A 22,940-nucleotide genomic window follows, 5' to 3' on the forward strand; every position below is an offset into this window, starting at 1 on the left:
TCTTCCCTCGCAGTCTGTCTCTTCTTCTTCTGTTTCGGCCGCAGTGGACCCTTTTCTTCTCCTGCTCTTCTTCACAGCTGCCTATCTTCCTTGCCTTTTACCTTCTCTGAACACTCACCGCACTAGCATTACCTTGTCCTTTCTCATGGCTTCTCTAGATAACTTGAAGAATATGTACGACGTTTCTCTTAAGCCACGCATGCTGCTTACATTGTTGAAGGAAGATATCCCAGACGTCAAAAAACCCTTGGGGGACTCATCCAGCCTGTCAACCGTTGTCTCCACCGTTCAAAATTTGAAGCTTTTATCTGAATCCTTTTCCACTTCTATGGACGCTAAGCTCATTGAAAGGTGGAAGTCCGCTGTCAATGACTGGTTTGATAGATTATTATCGCTACTCACAAACACTTCTATGGTACCCATTCAAACCCCAATTTCACTTTTATTTTTTCAATTCTGTTCAATTGGAATTGCCAAAGGGCGTTATCTGCATTATTTTCGGATTTAGAAGGTGCTCGTCTTAAATGTATAATCCTTCTGTAGCCAGATAAATGTTGGGCAGGAATTTGTTTGTTGGGGGTGAGTTGTCAAGAATGCAGCTCTGACCGCTTCTTGTCATCGTATGCTGTTTGGTTCGATAAGCTCCTATGGCATATTCAGGTTGGGATAGCTTTTCTCTTTTTTAGTGATCCAAGCACTTCATTGTTTCTGTTGGAGAAAGTTCTGCTTATGTTATTTGCAAAATTTAGCGTTTAATGGAAATTTCAAAGAGAGTATAAATTGAAAGACTAATGAACAATCATGACAATTGTGAAGTTTCAAAGGTGAAGAATTTGTAGTCTATTTGTTTATAAACTTTCCCATTGTACCTCAAAATATACGTAGAACTAAAAATCTCTGGAAACTTATCTATTGTCAAAGTAGCTGTTGTGAGAGCAGAATACCAAGCTTCTGCTGGCTGACTTTTTTATGGGAAAAATTCCCAAGTATTAACCTGCATCTCTTGATCATGTGGCAACCCAGCATGGGTGATATATCCAAAATTTGTTTTTCATAAACTTACAAGATATGGAAATTTCTTAACTTGAGATTTGAAGATGTTGCTTGCTGTCTTTAATTATTGCAACTCTACAAAGGAAAAATTGTATTATGAACTATGTTAAAGTTTAGATTCAGGCAAAATTCTCAATGAAGTATCTTTCAGTTTTAGATTTTGACTTTTCTCTTTCTGGAACCACCTTTAATTGAAGTCCAGATGTTTGATTTTTATGTAATATGGTCATTCATAATATTCATATCCATATTTCTCTCTTCTTTCTTATGCTTTTACTGAGCTTTTCACATATAATGTGCTCCGTTGTGTTTTCAGCAGTCACCAGTGGATTCTGAGTTAGTAAAGGTGGCTTCTTTTGCTTCATTGTCAGATCTGGTCACGAGGTGATTTCTAGATCCTTACTCGTTTGTCATTATAAGTTAAGCTTCTATTTTGCAAATTTAGTTTCTTGTGAAGCTAATATGTTTTTTAAATTAGGTTGGTTGGATTGCCTAATACAAAGAAAGATGGAACTTCCCATGCTTCAAAACTCATTCAACCCATTCTGAAGCTGTTGCAAGAGGATAATAAAGAGTCTGTTTGGGTAAGTGGACTTTAATATATTCAATCATACTTGTTATTGTACTTATTCTTCTATGATCATATTTCTCTCCATTATTATCAATTTGTTTTGGTATTAAAGTTCCATTTGAATGCTCTTCTTAAGATCTTTTGTTTTGTTGTTGTTCTTTGATAAAAGATATCCTGAAAATATGTTCTATCCATATTTAAGATTTTTTGAAGTCAATCATCAAAAGATTTTTACTCAAAATTCAGTAATAGCATGTTTGTGCTGAAACTGTGGAATAGATAGTTTCTGTATATTATAGTAGAAGTATGAAGGTGCAAATTATAATAGACTTTGATTAATGATATCAAAGTTGGTTAAAGACATCGCCTTAAGTCTCCAGATCCAAAAAAAACTCTCCTGCATGTGCAAATTCTTGCAGCCTTAATTGACAAAACAGTTCCAGTTAAGTACATTTGCCATCACTTGAATCTACTAATTTACATAATGTGGAGTAAGGTGACTTCAGTGTAAGATAGAAAGTTAACAATTGTGTTGGGGTTATGCAGTTTGTTTCCCATTAGTAATGAGAATTCAATTTTTAATCAATCATGAACATGCAAACGCAGAAACTGATTCATTTTTTTACACAAACAAGAATCGAAGCATATTTGCTTGCTGGTCTACACGTCTTTTTTTTTACACTGAGGAGGTTGCTTGAATCTTTTCTGCATATATGTAATATTTGTCACTCAAGTTGGTAGATTATTTTCTTTTACATTTTAGTGAAGATATGATCTACTTTTGGTATGGATAGTTTGTTTTCACATATTATTCTTTCTTACGTTTCATAATTTGATTTTTGGTGGAATATGCAGGAAGGAGCAATACATTTATTATGCACTATTATAAATAACTTCCCAGCATCTGTTCACCGTCATTTTGACAGTGTATGTTACCATCTGTTTACTATGATATATCAGTGTGTTATTGTTTTTTATTATTATATTTTTGCACCATGTATGTCTTTGTATTATGTATATAAATACTATTTGTATTTATTTGGGAGTCTTGGCTTAACATGAATTTTAACTTTCATCTTAAGAATGTCATGCGCGTAAATCACACAAACGGAAAATTTCTCTAGCACTCTCATATGTGTAAAAACATTTATATATGACATGCATTTACGTTTATAGTATATATAATGTGCAATCAGGTCTGCCAGTATTGTATTAAGAGCCATAGACAGGGATTTTGGTTGGATACAACATCCTAACAGGGGCAGCTTGTTGTGTGTTTAGACTTTTTTTAGGACATCTGTACTCTTCTACATGAGAACAAGTCATGAGTTGAGATATGGTGTATTGGAGCTCATTTTGGGAACTTAGTGGTGGTTATAGAAAACATGCGACTTGTTATTTATGATGATTCTGTCCTTTCATTTGAGTTCTAGTTTAGTAATTCATTTGAATGTGAATCTTTAGGAATTTGGAACATATATTCATCAATTTGACAAGATATATTAGCAATGTGGCAATGGAAGCTGTTAGAAACTCAAAACTCAGATTAGCCAAACAACACAGTTCTTTCAACAATTCAAACAAACACTCAAGAAAGATAAAGAAGAGAAATAGCAATGTAAAACACTGCTCCAAGGGGAAAATCTCCCTATCCCTTAACTACTGCTAAGCCCACAAAATAACCCAATATTCCGAGAGATAAGGGCCAGACCACCCTATATATAGTACTAACAACTCTAATGTAACAACCACAACTAAGGGCCAGACACACATCCCTCTATACTGAAACTACCCTTTAATGTCTATACTCCATTCTCTATCTTTACTCCACCCTTTTCAAAACAGTCTTGTCCTCGAGACTGCAGCCAAAGAAAAAGAACCATTTCACATTGCTGTGTAAATTGTTCTCTTGGCATGAAGTGGCATAGTCAATATTCCAAGTCTCACTTTAGTTCCCAATCTCAATACATACTCCATTTTCAAACCCAAAATTGACACTGTTCCATCCAGCATCTCTGATAAATACTTTGAATTGGACTATGCAATTCATATGCCTTGAGTTGTGAACATTAAGGAAAGGAAAAGGTTTAAAGCTTCTCAATGCTCTCCCTTCAGAATTATCAACCTTAAAGTGAATTTCTGGAGATGATACAGACTTTTCCTTTTCAACCCATTTGATAGAAAATGCTCATCTTGTTTTCCAAGCAAAATGTAGTGTAGTTCATACTCTGCAGCATGAATCAGCAACTGTGATCCATCCTCTAGCAGATCAAGAATGACCACTTCAAAACTCCTCATCCAACCCATCAACATGACCTGACACGCAATTGAACTCTAGGTCACAAAACCTCTAATTCCACCTCCAAAATCAGCCTCCACGAACTTCTGATTCAGACATTTATGCATGTTTGAGAAATAATAGCAGAAATATCTCTCATATGTTCTTCTAGTTTCATAGTAATGTATATCACCAATACATAACATGGTGCTGCTAAAGATAGCATTGCACATTTGTTGTTGGTTACCCATCACACTAAAATTCAGTAATCACCACAAATTGGTGAGAAAACAAAAGATACAATGAATCTGACATTTTGTAGCAATCAGTTCTCTTACTTCACCATGGAGCTGAAAATATAGGTTTAGGAAGGACTCAGGTTCTACAATTAGAAAACCTTTGTTCACCATACTTATCAACTTCATATTCAAGCATCTAAGTTTCCTCTCTAATTCCCACAACCGAACACTTTTTCTCAATAATCTCCCATTTGCCTTCGGGTTTGATCGTTTTGACCCGTGTCAAAGTAATTTGGTTTTAAAGAAGCAGAGAACAGGTAATCTGTGGTCTGAAACTCATGCAGAACAAATACCCTATTCTGTCGCGATATTAGGTTTCTCCCTTGGCATGGCATAGCCTTCTCCAAACAACAATTTGTCAACAGAAGACCAACCTGGCCATTTTCACCTTGATCGATAGCAGTTTTTAGTTTCTAGTTATGCGTAAATTAAGAATAATGTTGTATATTTTTTGAAAATTAAAAGATTTCTTAATGAACAATGTTGATTTAACAAACATGCAAAAATAGTAAGAGTTATCATTTGTTTGCAACTTCAAAAAATTATCAAATTATACTCTATGCTGCCTTTGTTTTTTCTTTATATATATCTTGCATAATATAATGATGAAAACATACAGTAGCATGCCATTGTTTTCTGGTGGTTCAAAATTATGGTGAAAAAAAGGTTTTACCATCTTTGGTTTCATTATATTTATGCATCATTAGCCTGGGAACTTCTCTTATTGTTTATATACTGGATAGATAATATTACAGTCCGTTGGCTTACAGATTGTTACCTAATGACAGACTGAAGCTGTTGTAGCATCACTTTATTTTTCCGGAAAATGCAGTGTTAATGTGCTTAAGGTAACATATCTTACTTTCTTTAACCGCTTTATTATTGTTATTGTTATTATTATTATTTTATCATGAAAGCATATTAAAGCATTAATAATGAAGAATGGAATTTAATGAACTGTGTTATTCTTGATCGTCGTCATTCAGAAGCTTGCTTATTGTCTCGCGTTACTTCCTAAATCAAGAGGAGATGCAGATAGCTGGATTGCAATGGTACGGAAGATTCTATTATTGGTTAATGGTTACTTGACTGATATCTTCCATGGTCTAGAAGAAGGTTTGTGTTAATACCACATTAATTGGGATGGTTCTTCTGTTGAAGGATAGTAAGTGAAAAATTGCATTTGTTGCAGAAACTAGATGGGATGAAGCTGTTAGATTATTGGTTCCACCAGGAGAGGCTACCCCAACTTCCTTATGGGGTCAAACTTTGTTGGAAGAGACATCAGACAGGGCACAAAAGAGATCTAAGATAGCAAGTGTTTCTACATTGATTCTTAGCTGTTGTACGATGCTTACAACTTCATATCCCGTGCAGGTAATGCTGTATGATTAGTGGCATTTAGGGAAGATTTGATTAATACACAAAGATTATGCCCAATGTTTATTGTGTTTTTTTCACTGTTAGATGTAGATGATTTTGATATTCAAAACTGTTTTATGATTTATTAATAGGTGACTGTTCCTATTCGCTCACTATTGGCCCTTATCGAGAGGGTTCTCATGGTTGATGGCTCTCCTCCACGTACTATGTCACCTTTTGTGATTGCTACAGAGCAGGCTTTCGTTTGTTCTGAACTTCCAGCTTTGCATTCTTCCAGTTTGGAACTGCTTACTGCAGTCATAAAGGGCATGCGCAGGTATTTTACAGGAATCGTGCACTGCTAAACAAATTATTTGTATATATTCTATGTAAAGGAAATGATTGTTTCTATTGTTTTTGCACAACCTTTTGCATTTAACTTAGTGGACTTGTATTATTCATCTTCATTTTGCTTTTGTATTTTTTTTTTTTTTTTTTTTTACAAATGAATATCTAGATCAGTAATTTAATACGCAAATCTTATCTATGAGACATTTAAAATGCTCATTTGGTAATCAACACATTTTTGGTGTCTGTTGTTGCCTAACTTTAAAATCCAGATAAGCTCTGCCAATTATTCTATTGCTCTTTTGACATGTTATAGTTGTTGCTTTACCTTTCCTATTTAGAAGAATAAGAACATAATTTCTCTCAGTTGACTATTTTGCCATTTCTTTGTATCCATTTGCAGTCAACTGTTGCCACATGTTGCATATGTTGTGCGACTTGTGAAAGAGTATTTTAGAAGATGCCAATTATCAGATCTAAGGATAAAAATCTACTCAATCACAAAGATATTGTTGATTGACAGGGGTGTCGGTATGTAGAAATTTCTCATGTTTAAATGATTTTATTTTGTACTGTTTGTTTATGTGTCTGAACTTATGATATATCTGCAAAAATTGGGCTTGGGTTTGTATGGATTCTAAATGATCTAAAAATTATATTACCATGAATAATTGACCCTTCTTTATTTTTATTTTCTTTTGCTGAAAATCTGAGCCATGCTTAATGGCGAAAAAATAATTTCACAAAATATTTACATTGACAAAATATACCTACCAGCTGAAAGTGATGGAAGTAGACCTATACGGAGTTCTTCCTTTAAAGCCTCAATTGCAAATAAAAGCATCATTTTATTAGGGCTAATTGTTGTGTTAACTGTCTAGGCAAAATATTCTAATAGCAAATTATTGGCCTGGTCAAAATCTTATTATCATGACCAAACTGTGAACTATATTGAATGAGTAATATTTTCTTGTCTTGACATTCCTTAGAATAGTAAAATTGGAAGCTTTTTAAATTCACATTAAAGCACGTGATTAGGAGGGTCTAATCTCTATAATAATTCAAGAGTATGATTATAAATAAATCAGTGGGAAATTACAGTGGGAAATTACTTATAAAGTCGATTTTCACATATGAATTCATTATTGATTAAGTTCAGCCCTTAAATTGAATAATAATCATTATTTAAAGGACTGGTCCATCGCATGTCTTTGAAGATTTAGTTTTTGTGCTTAAAATAGTAAATCTTTTCACATTCTTCTATGGGGTTTTCTTATCACTGTTGCTCCTTTGATATGTCTTGATCTCTTGTTACTTTTGAAGAGACATTTGATTCGTTTCTTCAATTAATTTGCTGGGTTATCTGCTTGTATCCACATTCAGTTATCTTTGTCTTGGGTAGGCTTTTGCTTGGAATGCAGAAGATGATCCTGGACATTGCTCCAGTAACTTGGTACCGTTTGTTGCCTTCTTGTATGAAGGTCGATTTCGGGGCTTGATTTTACTGTTAACTGATTCCTCTATGCATATTTTATGAAGGTCGATTTCGGGGCTTGATTTTACTGTAACTGATTCCCCTTACTAATTCACAAAAGTAATTACGAAAGGTTACTCTAGTTGGTGCATCTCTCTTCATTTTCGTTGCACCATGTGCATTAACATTTCAGTATCCAATACATAAATTCTTCCTTGAGTGTCATATATATATCATTACCGATCCTTCCCACTGCTCAGCATATGTTTAAATTTTTTTCTTATTTTTTTCTTAAAGCATGTACTTTCGGTAAACGTTGTTGTCGTGTGACCAAGAGGTCACGGGTTCGAGTCTTAGGAGCGGCCTCTTGCCAAATAAATTGGCAGGGGAAGGCTTGCCCCCAGTACACCCTTGTGGTGGGACCCCTCCCCGGACCCTCGCTCAGCGGGGACGCGTAGTGCGACCGGGCCGCCCATGTACTTTTTTTATCATTGTTTTCCTATTTTCACCATTTCAATGTAAAATTGGTTGTTATGTATACTTTTAGTTTTCGCTCTTTGTTGAAATTTTTTATTTACACCTGTTTCTAATTCACAATCATATATTCTGATCAGGAATAGCAATATTACTTGCACAGGAAGTTGTCAACAATGCAATTCTTGACTTAGTTGCTGGTTGTGAGGATACATCTTTTAGTGCAAATCCCAAGCCCTCTTCTGAAGCATTGCTGCCGACTTCCCACAGGAAAAGGAAACTTGGGGCAAGTGTCCCTCCTGAGCAAAACAGTGACCAAATTAATTTGGGAGTGGAAGGACCAGGGACTTGTTCGACAACTCTGATTTCTGTGAAAATAGCCTCCCTTGAGGCATTGGAAGCTCTTCTAAATGTGGTATGCATATCTCTTTGATTTCTATGAAGGTTTACATATATAAATGCTGACTTAATAATGCAACTTGTTCTGGTCCAGGCCTCCAAGGTCTTCAACCAGAGGTGTTGTAATAGAACAGAAAAAGCGAAAAAATATGTCTCTTCCCTTATCCTTCGCTACTATTATGTCTATTGAGAAGAGAAATGCAATTGCTTTTAGATTTTCAAAAATCTTTTGTTTGGATGTGTCTCTTCAGCTACCCTCTCAATCTACTAGTATATGTATGTCACAGATGATTAAAACAATTCTCGAACTGTCATGGTATCATAGTTTCTTAGACCAAGAGGTCAAGGATTTACATCTTAGCAACTCCATTTGTTAGTGAAATTTTAGCACATGATAAATGGGGCCTATCTTGTATATGCTTCAAGCCCAAGGAGCATTTGTATGCAGGGGTGTGCCAGAAACTATCCTTACCTATCAGCTTAAACTTTTGGGTTAAATGGTTCTTGGAAAATATAGATATACTTTCCATAGATTTGGAAATGTCAACATTACACATGGAAGGGCTAGCGAGGCTATGCTCTTTTCTTCTCTTCCCTTATCCTTTTCCTTTTAAATTTAAGTTTCATTTCTGGAATTAATTTTACTTGGAAAATAAGTTTTAAACATATTCGTAGAAGTGCTGCTACAAATACTCTGTCAAGACTGTTAATATCAGCTGGCATTACTCTTCTTGATATAGATAATCGAAGTAAAAGATAGTAAACTCTTTAAGTACATAACCACAGCTTAACTTAATGTATTGGCACCATGCCAACTTATCTGAAGCTATATTTAGCATTTTTAAGCTATGTATCTACATTTTGAGTACAACACAGTTTCTTTTGACAAATTATTGGTATTTAAACTTTTTCATTTATGTCTTTTTTTTACCATTCTTGTTTAATCTTTTTGGAGTTACATCAGAGCACGTTACTGTTTTGAATTCTATATCCTATCAATGGTTTAAACAGTTGAAAGTTTCTGTATTTCGAGATTTCGTTGACTCAATTTCGCACATGTTGAAAAAATATAGGAAATTGTCTGGGGTGCCTCTTTAGGTCAAAATCAAAGGTCGATGGTTTTACTGGCTAATCTGCAGGACTTCATATTTGTACCTACTTAATCTCCTTGAAAGGATAATTTACAGTTGTCTTCATACTATATTACCTGTTGGAGATAATTCCAGATTAACTTTATAGTATTTGTTTATGATTCGTTTCCAAATTCAATTTAAATAAGAACATTAAAATAAAACTTTTGACAGGGTGGTGCTTTGAGATCTGATTCCTGGCGTCCAAAAGTTGATAATCTTTTAATAACGATAGCGGCCGATTCTTGTAAAGGTGGATGGGCTAATGAGCAAAGGAACTCTTTCTTTCCTAATGGGTCCACTTCAACATATGCAGATTTGCAGCTTGCAGCTTTTCGTGCACTTTTGATATCTCTGCTTTCACGATCTCGCATGCGTCCTCCACATTTAGCCCGGAGTCTTGAGCTTTTCCGAAGAGGTAAATTTCATCTTAACATTTTGTGAAATTACTTCATTCTTTTAGTGTGCAGATGACATCTTGCTGTAATAATGTGAAATTTAATTCTGCAGGCAGGCAAGAAACTGGAACAAAACTATCAGAATTTTGTTGTCATGCACTCTTAACCTTGGAGGTGCTTATACATCCGCGGGCTCTCCCACTGACAAATTTTCAATCTGCGAACTCTTATGATGAAAAAGATGGACGCCAAGAGACTTTTTACTCTGGTGGTCAGCATCAAAACGCCCAATTTTCAACTGGAATGCAGGAAGTAAGACGTGGATCTCATGATTCTGACGATGATCTGTATGAGAGCTGGTTGGGTGCTAGTAAAGAAAGTGACACAGTGGTCGATGGCCCAGATGAAATCTTAAACGGAGAAAAACCTTCTCAAAATTCAGGACTTCAATGGGCAGAGAAAATTACTGCAGCAAGTGCGTTGGATACAACAGGAGGCTCTGGCAATAATATGATGGTCGAATCACGACCAATTCAAGACTCCATGATGCAGCTTCAGGAGCTTGTATCTTCCAAAGGTGCTGCAATTTCTGAAGTCGATGATCCTCAATATACAAAAATAAAATCAACAATGTCTACCTTGAAAACGGATGCTTTAGTTTCTACAAGTAATGAAAGGGCAGCAGTTGAGGCTCTTACAGCAGATATAGGTGGTGAAATTGCCCCCCCAGTTGGAGACACCGGAACTTCATCAAGTGCTGCAATAAGCAAAAAATTTGCTGCTGAGTCAGATGAGGACACATCTTCGGATTCAATGCCAGATATTGTGGATGCTGATCCAGATTCTGATTAGAAGCTAAGTTAGTTTTCTTTGATGTATCCTGAAGCACAGAGTGGCAGGCAATGCCTGCCCAGAATTTTGTGAGGGTCCTTAGAACATGAAATTATACATACAATGCAAGACTGTCCTTTCATAATGTTGTATAATGAATACAATTTTGGGTGTTATATTTAGGGTGGCAACGAAGTTGCAGCGATTCTCTACCACTAGAGAATCCTAGAAAGTCAGTCCTTCCTTCCTGCTGCTGGGACAGTGCCTTGGGAGAATTTTCCCCCATTTGGCTGAACCCACCGCAGGCAGGTATATAGTTTTATGTTTATATAGGTTTAGCAAAGACTTCAAGTGCAAGGGAAATATGAAAGTTTTGCATTTCCAAATCAAACTAATTTTTGAAGTTCTCCCACTCATATAACAAACAAAACAACAAGAACATAGCATTGAATGAATTTAACTGGAATTGTTCTTGTTACTGTTGAGATGAAAGTGATCTCTAAACATGGGCCTTAAGACAAAAGCAAGGGTCTTCTTCTCAGTTTGAAAATGGAGGTTTGGTAAATACTTGAAATTTCTAGTACAAATTATGAGGCTTCTAAACTCTTCCACTCAAGGGGTCAAAAGTATCATAATAAATAATATGAATTGATGGTCTAACTCGAGATTACCAATGATAGTGAGTTGCTAATCTTGAAATTAAGAGTCCAAAATTAGTAGCATAGTACAATACAGGAATGGCATGCAGATATAAAGGATATTGGTATAACTCAACTTGTAAGTTAATAGTTTCTATACTCATATTGGGTTGGATGAGCATAATGGACAATGAATTCAATTCAAGGATCAGCTTCATTTGTTTATACTGGAAGATATAAATTTGTTCCTAGAGATGGAGATGAAAATGCTTTTATAAAAAACACTAGATTGTATTAGTAACCACCGACCATTGCCTGTCTCCATGTCGGCAGTTCTCACTAAAGCCGGCCGTCAGATTGTTATCTAAGGGCATCAGTTGAGAGGCCATTTATTTTTGCTACTCTTTTATTGTTATCTAAGGGCATCAATTGGAGGATAATATGCTACTCTTCTGGTCGATTCGAGTTCTTTTGGCTTGACTTCAGCTCTTCACTTGTGAGTTCTGTCTACACAACAACCAACTTCAAATTCACATCAAAAGCTTAAAAGATTTGAATTTCTTTTCAGCACTCTATGATTGTTTGAGTTTGGGTCTTCAAAAGCCTGTCTAGTTAGACGTGGTTTTTGCTAGATGGCGTCTGTTCATACAGTCATATTACAAGCTTTTGGGGAGAGGGGAGGCTGCAGTTTTTCCTTGGAAATTCTCTCCCTACACTAGTGCAATTGTTCTATTGTCATATATTTCTCTATTATCAACAATTAATATCAGCTCTATTTCCCTATATTCTGTTGTTAATATGTTAAACAGTATTGTGCAAAAGATGAATATATTATTAGAATTTAGAAGATGGTACCGTAGGACTAATTTAAAGAGAATTTAATTAGAATGAATTGTTGAATTCCAAAATGAAATATTATTGTTAGTTACTTCTTAGAGTATTGATCAAAAGTTGACATTATATACACTGATTAACACTCCCTTTCCTTTACTTACACTTACAACCTTTTTTTTTTTTTGAAAAAGCCTTACTCTTACAACTTGATATTATTGACAACTATAAAAAGAACACAAGAAAAGTGGATTTATTATCACCTCTAATCAAGTAATGGTGTGAATTTAATATTGTTTTGAGCAGCTCTGAAACATAACTTCTTTTTTTTTTTTTTTTTCTGAAATTGAAGAATATATTATATATATATGCTTTGGTAATGCGACTTTGAGCAGCAACAATGCCCTGCTTCCCATTTGTCGTCTTTTCTTTTGTTGATCTTCAATCAAAATCACTTCCTACCCTCGAGAAATAGAAACTTAATTATAGTTATATGCAACAACTATTTGGATGGGTCATACATCTACTAGTAAGAAAGCACATTTTGGTAAATATTTTTTTTTTTTTTTTTTTTACTAGTTTATTCATTTTGTTGAAGAAAAAACAAATTAATTCAAATAGTGTTCTTTAAATAAAATATTTTTGTAATCTATTCTTTATTTTTAATTATATATTTAGTGATGTTATGAGTACAGTGTTATTTAGTATTGTAAATCCCGATTTTCAATCCAATACCGGAGATTTTTAAATCCCCGAAATGTGTCAGCTCTAGACAGGCAATTTCAGTCTCCAAAACGAATTGAATCAGAAACAGAAATTAGTGGAAATAGTGAACAAGACTCGGATGTTTGAGTGGAATAAGAACACTAAACTCATGTTGGTAATGGTGATTCCAAATACAACAACAGTAACAGATTCAGATTGTCTTCTATAATGAAATGAGCAAACATAACATAACAAAGAAGTATATATACATACATATATATAACAATTGGCTTGGATACTGGTATTGAAGCATTGGGAGATTGTAGGCTACTCCTGTGGAAGTCGAAAACTAAAACAAATGGCATGAAAAGTCATTTGAATGCAAGCTACTTATTTGTTTTGTAATGATATGCAGTGTTAGTTTAATTGATTCTAGATCCATGTGAGATTTATCTCCAGCAACAAACAAATGAAGCTTGTCTTTTAGTATGATCCAGCTGCAACCAGGATTCTTCTTTATTCTTTTTGATTTTTTCACCATTCTTACTTGGTTTCCATCCTTCCTTTTTCCTACCATGTTATACAAATTCGATAACACTACATAAGGTGTTGCGTTTTCAGGCTCCAACTCACAAAGGTGTTCAGCCGCAAGCTTCGCTAGGTCTAAACGAAAGTGAATCCTGCTTGCTCCCAGGATAGCTCCCCATACTCCTGCATGACCCTCAAAGGGCATGGACTTTATTAAATCAACTGCTTCATCTAATAATCCAGCTCGTCCAAGGAGATCAACCATGCAACCATAGTGATCCACTCCTGCTTCAATTTTGTAAACAGATTTCATTATATTAAAATACCGCCGTCCTTCTTCTACTAATCCTTCATGACTGCAGGCTGATAGAATACCCAGAAATGTGATTTCGTTAGGCTTCCACTGCATTTGGCTGAATAAGTTTAGAGCTTCACTCCCATGTCCATTTTGGCTCAACCCATTAATCATTGAGTTGAAAGAAATAACATTAGGTGCACTAATATTCGAGAAGACTTGATAGGCTTCAGCAACATTTCCACATTTTGAGTACATAGATATGAGTGAATTCTGAATAGACAGATCAAACTGCATCTCCATTTTCACAACATGAGCATGGATCTGCAACCCTTGGTTTAGAGTTGCCAAACCAGCTGAAGCAGTAAGCACACTGCTCAATGTCATTGAGTTTGGCTTCACAGATTCCTTAAGCATCTGAATAAACCAACGAAAAGCCTTTTCGTACTCCCCATTACTCACAAAACCTGAAATTACAGCAGTCCAAGCTATGTCATCTTTATCAGGCATCATGATAAACATTTGGCTGCCTTTCTGAATCATCCCTTTGGAAAAAAGTCCTGCAATCACACTTGTCCAAGAAACCAAATCTTTTCTTGGCATATCCTTAAAAAGTCTATAAGCTTCCTCAATTTCATCATAGTGAACGTAACCCGCTATCATTGAATTCCAAGAAACCACATCCTTCTGGTTCATAGTCTGAAATATTTGATTTGCTCCAGCCAAATTTCCAAATCTACAAAGCATTGCAATCATAGAATTGCCTAAATAGGTGTCGAATTCAAATCCCATGTGGATAACAAAACCATGTAGCTGCATTGCCTCTCTGAATCTTCCAAATTCACCACAGGCGTCAAAAATTATAGTCAAGGTAGTAGGATTTACAGCAACATCAGTCTCTCTTCTCATACTCAAAAACAAACAAAAGGCATCATCGAAAGAGTCAACATTGATATAGCCATCAATCATACAAGTCCAAGTAACCACATTTCTCATTGGAATGGGCATCCTATCAAACAACTCTCTAGCCTCAGTAATCATACCCTTCTTGCAATAGCCATCAATCATAGAGCTCCAAGAAACAGCATCTCTCTCCACCATAGACTCAAAAACACGAATTGCCTCTTCTAATCTCCCACCCTTCATTAACCCACCTATCATTGCATTAGAGCAAACAGTGTCCCGCAACTTAAGCGGCATATCGGCATACAGCTGCTCTGCCTTATCAAACATCCCTGCTCGGAGAAACCCAGTGATCATCGTTCCATAAGACACAGCATTCCTTTCATCCATCCCAGAAAACAAACTAAAAGCTTCATCTACCAAACAATTGTTCCTTATATATGCTGTTATCATAGCATTATATGAAGTTATGTTTCGTTCAGGCATTTCGTCGAATAGTCGCCGTGCTTTTGTAATTTGGCCATTATTAGCATACACCGTTAACATGGAAGTGTAAGAAACGACATTTTTGTGCGGCATGCGGTTGAATATCAACTCTGATTGATCAACGTTGCCGTTTAAGCCATGCCTGGTGATCAAGGAATTGCAGTGAACAAGAAACTTGTTGAAATATATATTAGTTTTATGCGTGGGTTTGGAGGAGAAATTTGAGTAATAAAGAGTTGAAAAGGAAGAGTTATGTTGGTAACTAAATAATCTGATTCTTCTTAGGCGCATTGAAGATCATAAATTGACGAATAAAATGAACAAATTAGAATTCAATTCAGGATTGGTGATGATTTTGTGGAAACTCGAAATGTGAAGTTGTGGTCAAACCGGGTTTCTAATGCCGCCGCAAATGATGAAGTGAATGCGTGTATCTCTAATTCTCTGAATATTTCAAGTTACGGTTTGATGTGCTGCTGGTTTCTTGGAAGGAATAACAGATCGGCATTGTCTTGGCTTATGGGTTAGTCGAAATTGATTGCGAACTCGTCAATCTGGTTCGTAGTCTTCTTTTCCATTCTCTTATTATCTCTCATTGTGAAGGTTAATTTTGTTTTTGCTAGACATACTCTTTGAGTCTCAAGAAATGGTGGTCGTATCCTATCTCACTAATCTAGCACATGTTACTTTTTGGTGAACATCTAGCACATGTTACTACTTCTGTGTATAGCTTTACAAGATGAATGTTATTAATACTTCCTTCTTTATCACTTAATTTCAGTAACAATAGTTCAATTCAATAATTTATTATATTATAATTATTTATATATAAGTTAGGGTTAATTATAAAAATGGGTCAAATGGGAGGCTCATTTACATATTTAACCCATTTACTAAACTCACTACATATCTAGACTTATTTTGTATGACTTTCCCATAATACCCTCAATATTTACGTGCGGCTGTTCCTCCCGTCTGACTTCGCAGAGGTTAGCATATGCGAAACCTGCGAAGCTAAATATGCGAAGCCTGCGAAGCTAATGTTTGGTTTAATTGATGATTTTAGTTAGCATATGCGAAGTCTGCGAAGTTAATGTTTGGTTTAGTTGATGATTTTAGTTAGCATATGCGAAGCTTGCGAAACTAATATTTTAGTGGATGATTTTAATTAGCATATGTGAAGCTTGCGAATCAAATGTTTTGGTTTAGTTGATGATTTTAGTTAGCATATGCGAAGTCTGGATGTGTTTTTAACAAAATTCGCTAAGTGGTATATAACAAAAAATGGTAAACAACAACAGATTCTAACATTATTTAACAAAAAACTCAGAAAATAAATTAATACACCAACAATAATTCAGTGAGATTTATAGAATTAGGCATTTTCTCTGCGTTTCCCAATCTTCCGCCTCACGGAACGAGGTTGCCGTTCGCTCTAAAATCGCCCTCTTTCTTCCCTTTTCTCTGTTGTTCGCCTTCTTCCTCGTCTTTTCTCTCACTTTCACCTTCTTCTACCGTCTGTTTGCATTCTTCCTCTTCTTTGCTCTCACTGTTCACCTTCTTCTACCGCCGTTCACCTTCTCTCACCGTCGTTCGCCCTAAAATCGCCCTCTCCTTTTTCCTCTACCGCCGTTCGCTTCCCTTTTCTCTCACCGGAGTAGGAGTTATCTATAATTTATCATTATCTATAAATTAGATAAAAGTCAAGAAATGATAGTTTATTAAAGTATATATCGATTAATAAAAAAATTAAAACTAAAGTATGCATCCATATTTAAAAATTAGGAATTGCATCCATATTATGAATTATTTCTTAAATTTACCGAATTTATCAGTGTTAGGGATAAAATTGCACCATTTTAGATGTTAGGGGTAAAATTACTCCTAACCCAAAATGTTATTTTTACACTTTAACCCTTAATTAGAATAAAAAGTTAAGAGTTTGTATTCATATGAAAATTTGTATTTTTTTTTGGTAGAAACAAGAAAGGAAAACAAACAAACAAAGAACAACTAACCTGGGATCAGCCTAGGAAAGCTAACCTCAATCCTGTCCTTTAAAAGAAGAGAAGAGAGAAAGATAGGAGGATCAAAAAAGGTAGTAACGCCTAACATCCCCTCATGACCAGTCGCCGCCAAGCGATCCGCAACCCGGTTTTGCTCTCTGAAAATGTGACTGAACTTTAAGAACTCAAAGGAAGAGCAAAACCTTTTAATAGCTTTGATAAGGTTGCGGCTATTAAGACAAATAGCATGATTATCAGAAATCATTTTGATGGATCCATGTTATCAGACTCCACAGATAACCTCTTAACACCCAGACTCTTGGCAAGCTTGATACCAGAGAGAATACCCCAAAGCTCCGCAGAAAAGGAAGAGCCCAACCCCAGATTCTGAGTGAACCTAGACAGCCAGGCGCCCCCCGCATCTCTAAGAACACCTCCGGCAGCAATCTTTCCATTATTAAGGCAGGAGCCATCCGTATTCAACTTCACCACCCCATCTCTCGGCCTGCTCCATCCAACGAGGTGGACATCTCTTTTCTGGGTAGACCTGGCAAGGGAATCCCCTTTGAAACTCTCAGTCATAATAGAGAGTTTTTTCGAGAAGAACTGAGCTAAGTTAGGAATAAAAACAGTTTTAACACCAAAAATCTCCCCGTTCCTCCACTTCCAAATTTGGTGACAGATGATAGCAAAGAAAATGTCACCATTCTCCATGTTAGCCAGTAATTTCCCACTAACACCATCAGAGAACCAGTCATACTCAGAGTGGGCAAGGAAAGAAGAGAGAATGTGGTGTGGGAGAATTTTCTTCCACACCTCTTTACTCTTAGAGCAGTCCCTAAGAGCATGGCATAAAGTTTCATCATGGCCTCTGTATCTACTGCAAGCTCCTGAATCCACCAAATGCCGTCTGTGCCTATCCGAATTAGTAAGCAACCTGTCCTTAACTCCTAGCCACAGGAAACTCCTAATATGGTAAGGGACTCTAAGGGCCCAAATGGATTTCCAAGTATCAGAGAGAGGATCAGACCTATTGAGGGTAAAAGCTTCAAAGGCCGATTTGCAAGAATAAGCTCCATTGTTAGTCAGGGCCCAGCAATGCTTATCCTTATCTTCCTCTTGATTACTAATCTTCACTCCCCTAATTCTAAGGAGAGTATCCAGACTAAAGAAGATATCAAACTTTGACCAAATCCAGTCCCCCTCAGAGTCCACCACATCGGCAATCCTCCAGTTACGGATGTTACTAGGCGGGGGGGGGGGGGGGGGGGGGGGGGGGGAGCTACACACTTCTAATAACGGTTTGTCTCCAATCCAGGTATCATTCTAGAAACTGATGGACTTGCCATTACCCACCTCCAGGCCAACCCCCGAGCAGAACTCTACAAACACAGCGCTAAGCCCTTTCAAGAGGAAAGAACAATTGACAACTCTCTTCTTAGGGCCCCCAAAGATTTTGTCTTTCCGATACTTACCACAGAGAAGACGAACCCAAAGAGAGGAGGGGCATTGCCACATTCTCCAAAGAAGCTTCATTAATAAGACTTTGTTATTGTCCTTAGCTTGTCTTATGCCAAGACCTCCCATACTTTTCGGCTGGCAGACCTCCTTCCAAGGGACAAGGTGAATCTTTTTCCCCTCTCCAGACTCTCCCCAAAGGAAACGCCGGTTAATTTTGTCAAGCTCATTGAGAACAGGCTCAGGCAGTCTGCAGGCTTGCATGATATGATTAGGAGCCGCGCAATTGACAGACTGAATTAGCGTCAGACGGCCTGCCAGGGAAAGAGAACTAGCTTTCCAATTAGCACACAACCCATTGGTCTTATCCAGAGTCTCTTTAAAAGAGGCTTTTGAAACTCTGTTGCTATGGAGGGGAACCCCAAGATACTTACCCAAAGAGTGAGTAAGAGGAATACTAGATAAATCACTTAGCCTTTTACAAACGCCTTTATCCATGTTCTTAGAGCAAAGCATCTGATATTTTTGGATATTAATCTTCTGGCCAGAAGCAGCACAGAAACAATTAAGGATATCCATAACCACACCAACTTGCTTCTCATTCCCTTCCACAAAGATCATCACATCGTCAGTGAAGAACAAATGGGTAATAGGAGGGCAAAACTTGTTAATGGACACAGGATGGAAAGTCCCCTTGCTCACAGCCTCTTGGATCAGGTGAGACAACCTCTCCATAGCAATGACAAAAAGGAAGGGGCTCATAGGATCCCCTTGACGGATACCCCTGGAGGGAGAGAACTCGTCAGACATATCTCCATTGATCAAAACCTGAAAAATAGGAGAAGAAATGCAATCCTCAATCAATCTCCTCCAGTTATCCGGGATGCCAGCTCTCTTTAAACTATCCAGAAGGAAACTCAAGTTTAAACGGTCATAAGCTTTCTCCAGATCTAGCTTTAGCGCCACTATCCCTTTCTTACCCTTCTTCATCTTCATGGAGTGAACCATCTCCTGGGCAATAACCACATTATCCATCATTTGCCTGCCAGGAACAAAGCTGCCTTGATTCTGGCTTATAATCTCAGGAAGAATACGCCGGAGTCTATTAGCCACAATTTTAGTGATAGCTTTATATAACACATTACAAAGACTAATCAGCCTCATTTGTAAAAAGGAGGAAGGTTTTTCAACTTTTGGGATCAGAACCAGGAGAGTTTTATTCACCAGCCTAATATCGTTGGAACCGTTAAAAACACCTTTAACAAAACTGTAAATGCCCTCCTTCACAGTTTTCCAGTGTTTATGATAAAAACTAGCAGGAATACCATCGATCCCCGGAGCCTTAGTAGCTCCAATAATGGAGAAAGCCAGATCAATTTCTTTCTGGTCAATAGGATGGAAAGCTTCCTTAATAGCATCCTCCTCCAACCTAGGAAAGGAAATCCCAGAGAGGGCTTTATCCAGATCCACCTCATCCTCTTTAAAAAGGTCTTTATAGAAGTCAAGGGTCAGGCGACGAATATCTTCATCCTCATAGACCCAATCACCATTGGAGTCTTTAATAGCATCGATCTGATTCCTCTACCTCCTAATAATAGTAGAAAGGTGGAAAAACCTGGTATTCCGGTCTCCGTCCTTAATCCAAGCCTTTCTAGATTTCTGGAACCAAAGAAGCTCTTCCTGTCTAAGCACAGCTTCCAACTCGTTCTGGAGAGATCTAAGATGACAATTCAGACTGTGATCGAAACGGATCTCCAAACAGCGTTGAATGCCTTCAATTCTTCTTAAAAGTTTATTTTTTCTTCTGATAATGTGGCCAAAGATGTTTTTATTCCATCCCACCACATTCCTTCTAAACCCCTCAGCGGCAAGGAGAACATTAGAATGAGGTTGCCAATTGTCTTTAACAAAATTTTTAAACTCAGGATGGGATTCCCAGGCAACAAGGTACCTAAAAGGTCTATTCCCTTTAAGCCGATGACAATTAACCAGCTTAACGAGGATAGGACAATGGTCAGAATGACGGAAAGGGAGATTCAGCACGTTCACCTCGGGAAATCTATAAATCGCAGCAACATTCGTATAAACTTTGTCCAACCGAACAAACACGCTATTCCTTTTCCAAGTAAACTTGTGACCAGCGGCTCCCAGGTCAGACAGCCCGTATAAATCCATATTCTGCTTGTGATTAAGGCACCGGTTCATATAATGATTACCCCCCCCCTTTCTGATCACTCATAAGGGCAATATCATTAAAGTCCCCAGCCACCATCCAAGCATCCACCATGCTTGTACTTATAGAATACAGGATCTCCCACAGCCTTTTTCGGTTAGTCAAAACAGGATCGGCATAAACAAAGGTGACAAAGAAAGGTTTATTACCAGGGTAACACACCTTACTATAAATGAATTGATTATCCATACTGATAATATCAATATTAACATGACCTGGCTTCCAAAAGAAACAAATCCCCCCTGCCCGACCAGTAGCCTCCGATCTGACACAACTCCAATTCTTAAACTTTCTAACCACCTCATCTGCTTTGGAACCACTAACCTTGGTTTCTAGAAGAGCAAAACAAGAAGGATTAAATTTCTTAATTAGATCTTTAACATGGATGCGGGTAGCCTTGCTAGCCGCACCTCTAACATTCCAAACAAAAAAGTCCATCAGAAAGGAAGACTACTGACACAGGCCCACACCCTAGACCAGGTATTTATTCGGGGCTCCTGAGAGCCTTGAAGAGGTGCCAGCATGCCCCCTTTTATCCCAAGAATCCAAAGAACCATGGTTCTTTTTAGGGTTAGCCTTAGGTTTCTTCATATTCAACTTATTGACTCCCATAGTCTTTCCAATTGGGACATCAACAAGAGTTTTCAAATTACTAACCTCATTAGTCATCACTTTTCCTGTTGAGCCAAAGATCTGGGAGCTCCCCTTGGCAACAACTTTGGAGTCGAAAAGATGATTAATAGAGTCACCTAGGATGGTGGCTGGCTCGGCAGGTTCAAGGCCTGGCATGCTTAACTCCATATGCTCATTAGAAAGCTCCGAATCCTGTCCATCCTCAATAGACAGGACTCCGAACCTTGACCCTGAACTGGATGCTGAATCCATACCAGCACCAATTTTGATGTCAGGGGGCCTGACCTTGATCTCAGGAGCAATTTGGAGAGAATTCATCTCCTTACTGATATCTGGAGATTGATTCCGAGCAGCATTTGCTCGTGGCTTCCTTCTGACCGACCTTTTAGCCAGCATCCATGGGCCAAAATTCCTCCCTTCACCTTGACTCTCCTCAGCTCTACCTATGTTAGGCACCACCACCTCCTCAACCACCTTCCTTCTTTTATGACAGCCATCATAAGTATGGCCAAACATACCACACTCATATCAAATATTGTGAATACCTTCGTATTCAATATGAAAGACCTTATTCTGAACGCAGAATTTAGACAGAAGAGGCTTAGCAAGATCAATGTTGATACAAACCCTAGAAAATTTGCCTCTCACTGCCCCAACGGTAGTTTTGTCCACATGGTGGACTTTCCCAACCAGGCCTCCAATTTTATTAAGGAATCTTTCGCTATAGTATTCAATGGGTAAGCCTGGGAATCTAACCCAAGTAAGGATCCTGTTCACAGAGCAGACATGAGGATTAAAATTTGGGACCCAATGCCTCAAAGCCAATACATGATTGGATATGATATAGGGGCCACCATTAACTACTGCATTAAAATCTTCTGCCCTTGTAAACTTAATGACATAGTAGTCATTCTCCAGGTCCGTAATGGTAACCTTCCCTTTCTTCGCCCATTGTGCCTGGATCCTCTGAGCAAAGTAATTGAAGCTTATCCTTTTCCCAAGCACAGTGACAATTAAGGCAAGTTTCCATTTGGACCTGAGGACACGCTTATCTTCAGAAGAAAGTCGGATCACAAGACACAGCGGGTCCTCTTGTTCACCGTCCTCAATATTAGAGCCGGAAAAGACATCCTCTGACTCCTCCTCGATAATGTCATCTTCCATCATGGGTTCCTCCTCGGTCACCCCCATCACCTTATCTCTCCAGGAAAATCTCCCCAGGCCTTTTTCAGAGTTGAAATTATCAATCGGGTTAGCAATAGAAAATGGGATAATGTGACCCGCAGCCCCCTGGACCAACGCCCCGCCGAACGGGGCTGCCACAAAATCCCTAATTTCCCTAGAGTCTACTAACTTCGCCAGAGCCCTCACCTGGGCAGCCTCCGTCACAGCCGGCACACCCGTGGCATTTCTGCACCCTTCCATTTTATCGCCAGGCCGCTCCCGGCCACACTCCCCAACCAGAGCGAACTCCCCCGCTGCGCAGGCCACATCCGCTTCAGGGCCAGGGAGCCGTGCTCCAGCCATCGCAGAAGCGGATCCCCTCACCTGTCCATCCGCATCGGCTTCCGGCACCCCGAAGAGACCCGCGCCAACTGTCCCGCCTC

At 37.9% G+C, this 22,940-nt stretch overlaps 2 protein-coding genes across 4 annotated transcripts; one reads left to right on the forward strand and one right to left on the reverse strand.

The window, feature by feature from the left end:
* On the forward strand, positions 1-10,781 carry LOC136226523 (uncharacterized). Of its 3 annotated transcripts, none has more exons than XM_066015052.1 (13): positions 1-415; positions 544-660; positions 1,370-1,437; positions 1,532-1,637; positions 2,480-2,551; positions 4,990-5,049; positions 5,188-5,317; positions 5,394-5,578; positions 5,716-5,900; positions 6,315-6,442; positions 8,000-8,274; positions 9,563-9,806; positions 9,899-10,781. In XM_066015052.1, the coding sequence occupies exons 1-13, from the start codon at positions 146-148 to the stop codon at positions 10,636-10,638; spliced, it is 2,580 nt and encodes an 859-aa protein (XP_065871124.1). In that variant the 5' UTR covers positions 1-145; the 3' UTR covers positions 10,639-10,781. The 3 variants fall into 3 exon arrangements, with proteins under 3 accessions (XP_065871124.1, XP_065871126.1, XP_065871125.1); XM_066015054.1 differs by having other exon boundaries at positions 5,191-5,317; XM_066015053.1 differs by having other exon boundaries at positions 1,373-1,437.
* Positions 10,782-12,944: 2,163 nt separating this feature from the next.
* LOC136225585 (pentatricopeptide repeat-containing protein At1g53600, mitochondrial) lies at positions 12,945-15,690 on the reverse strand. Its single transcript, XM_066013663.1, has one exon. It carries the CDS (start codon positions 15,292-15,294, stop codon positions 13,141-13,143), a length of 2,154 nt encoding a protein of 717 aa, XP_065869735.1. The 5' UTR covers positions 15,295-15,690; the 3' UTR covers positions 12,945-13,140.
* Positions 15,691-22,940: the final 7,250 nt, after the last annotated feature.

The sequence above is a fragment of the Euphorbia lathyris genome, chromosome 4 (genome assembly GCF_963576675.1).
Source record: "Euphorbia lathyris chromosome 4, ddEupLath1.1, whole genome shotgun sequence".
Taxonomy (NCBI): domain Eukaryota; kingdom Viridiplantae; phylum Streptophyta; class Magnoliopsida; order Malpighiales; family Euphorbiaceae; genus Euphorbia; species Euphorbia lathyris.

Coding starts and splice junctions, on each gene's coding strand:
- LOC136226523 (XM_066015052.1), top strand. CDS start 146: ATGGCTTCTCTAGATAACTTGAAGAATATGTACGACGTTTCTCTTAAG. Junction 416..543: donor TACTCACAAACACTTCTATG/GTACCCATTCAA, acceptor ATCCTTCTGTAG/CCAGATAAATGTTGGGCAGG. Junction 661..1,369: donor AGCTCCTATGGCATATTCAG/GTTGGGATAGCT, acceptor TTGTGTTTTCAG/CAGTCACCAGTGGATTCTGA.
- LOC136225585 (XM_066013663.1), bottom strand. CDS start 15,294: ATGCGCCTAAGAAGAATCAGATTATTTAGTTACCAACATAACTCTTCC.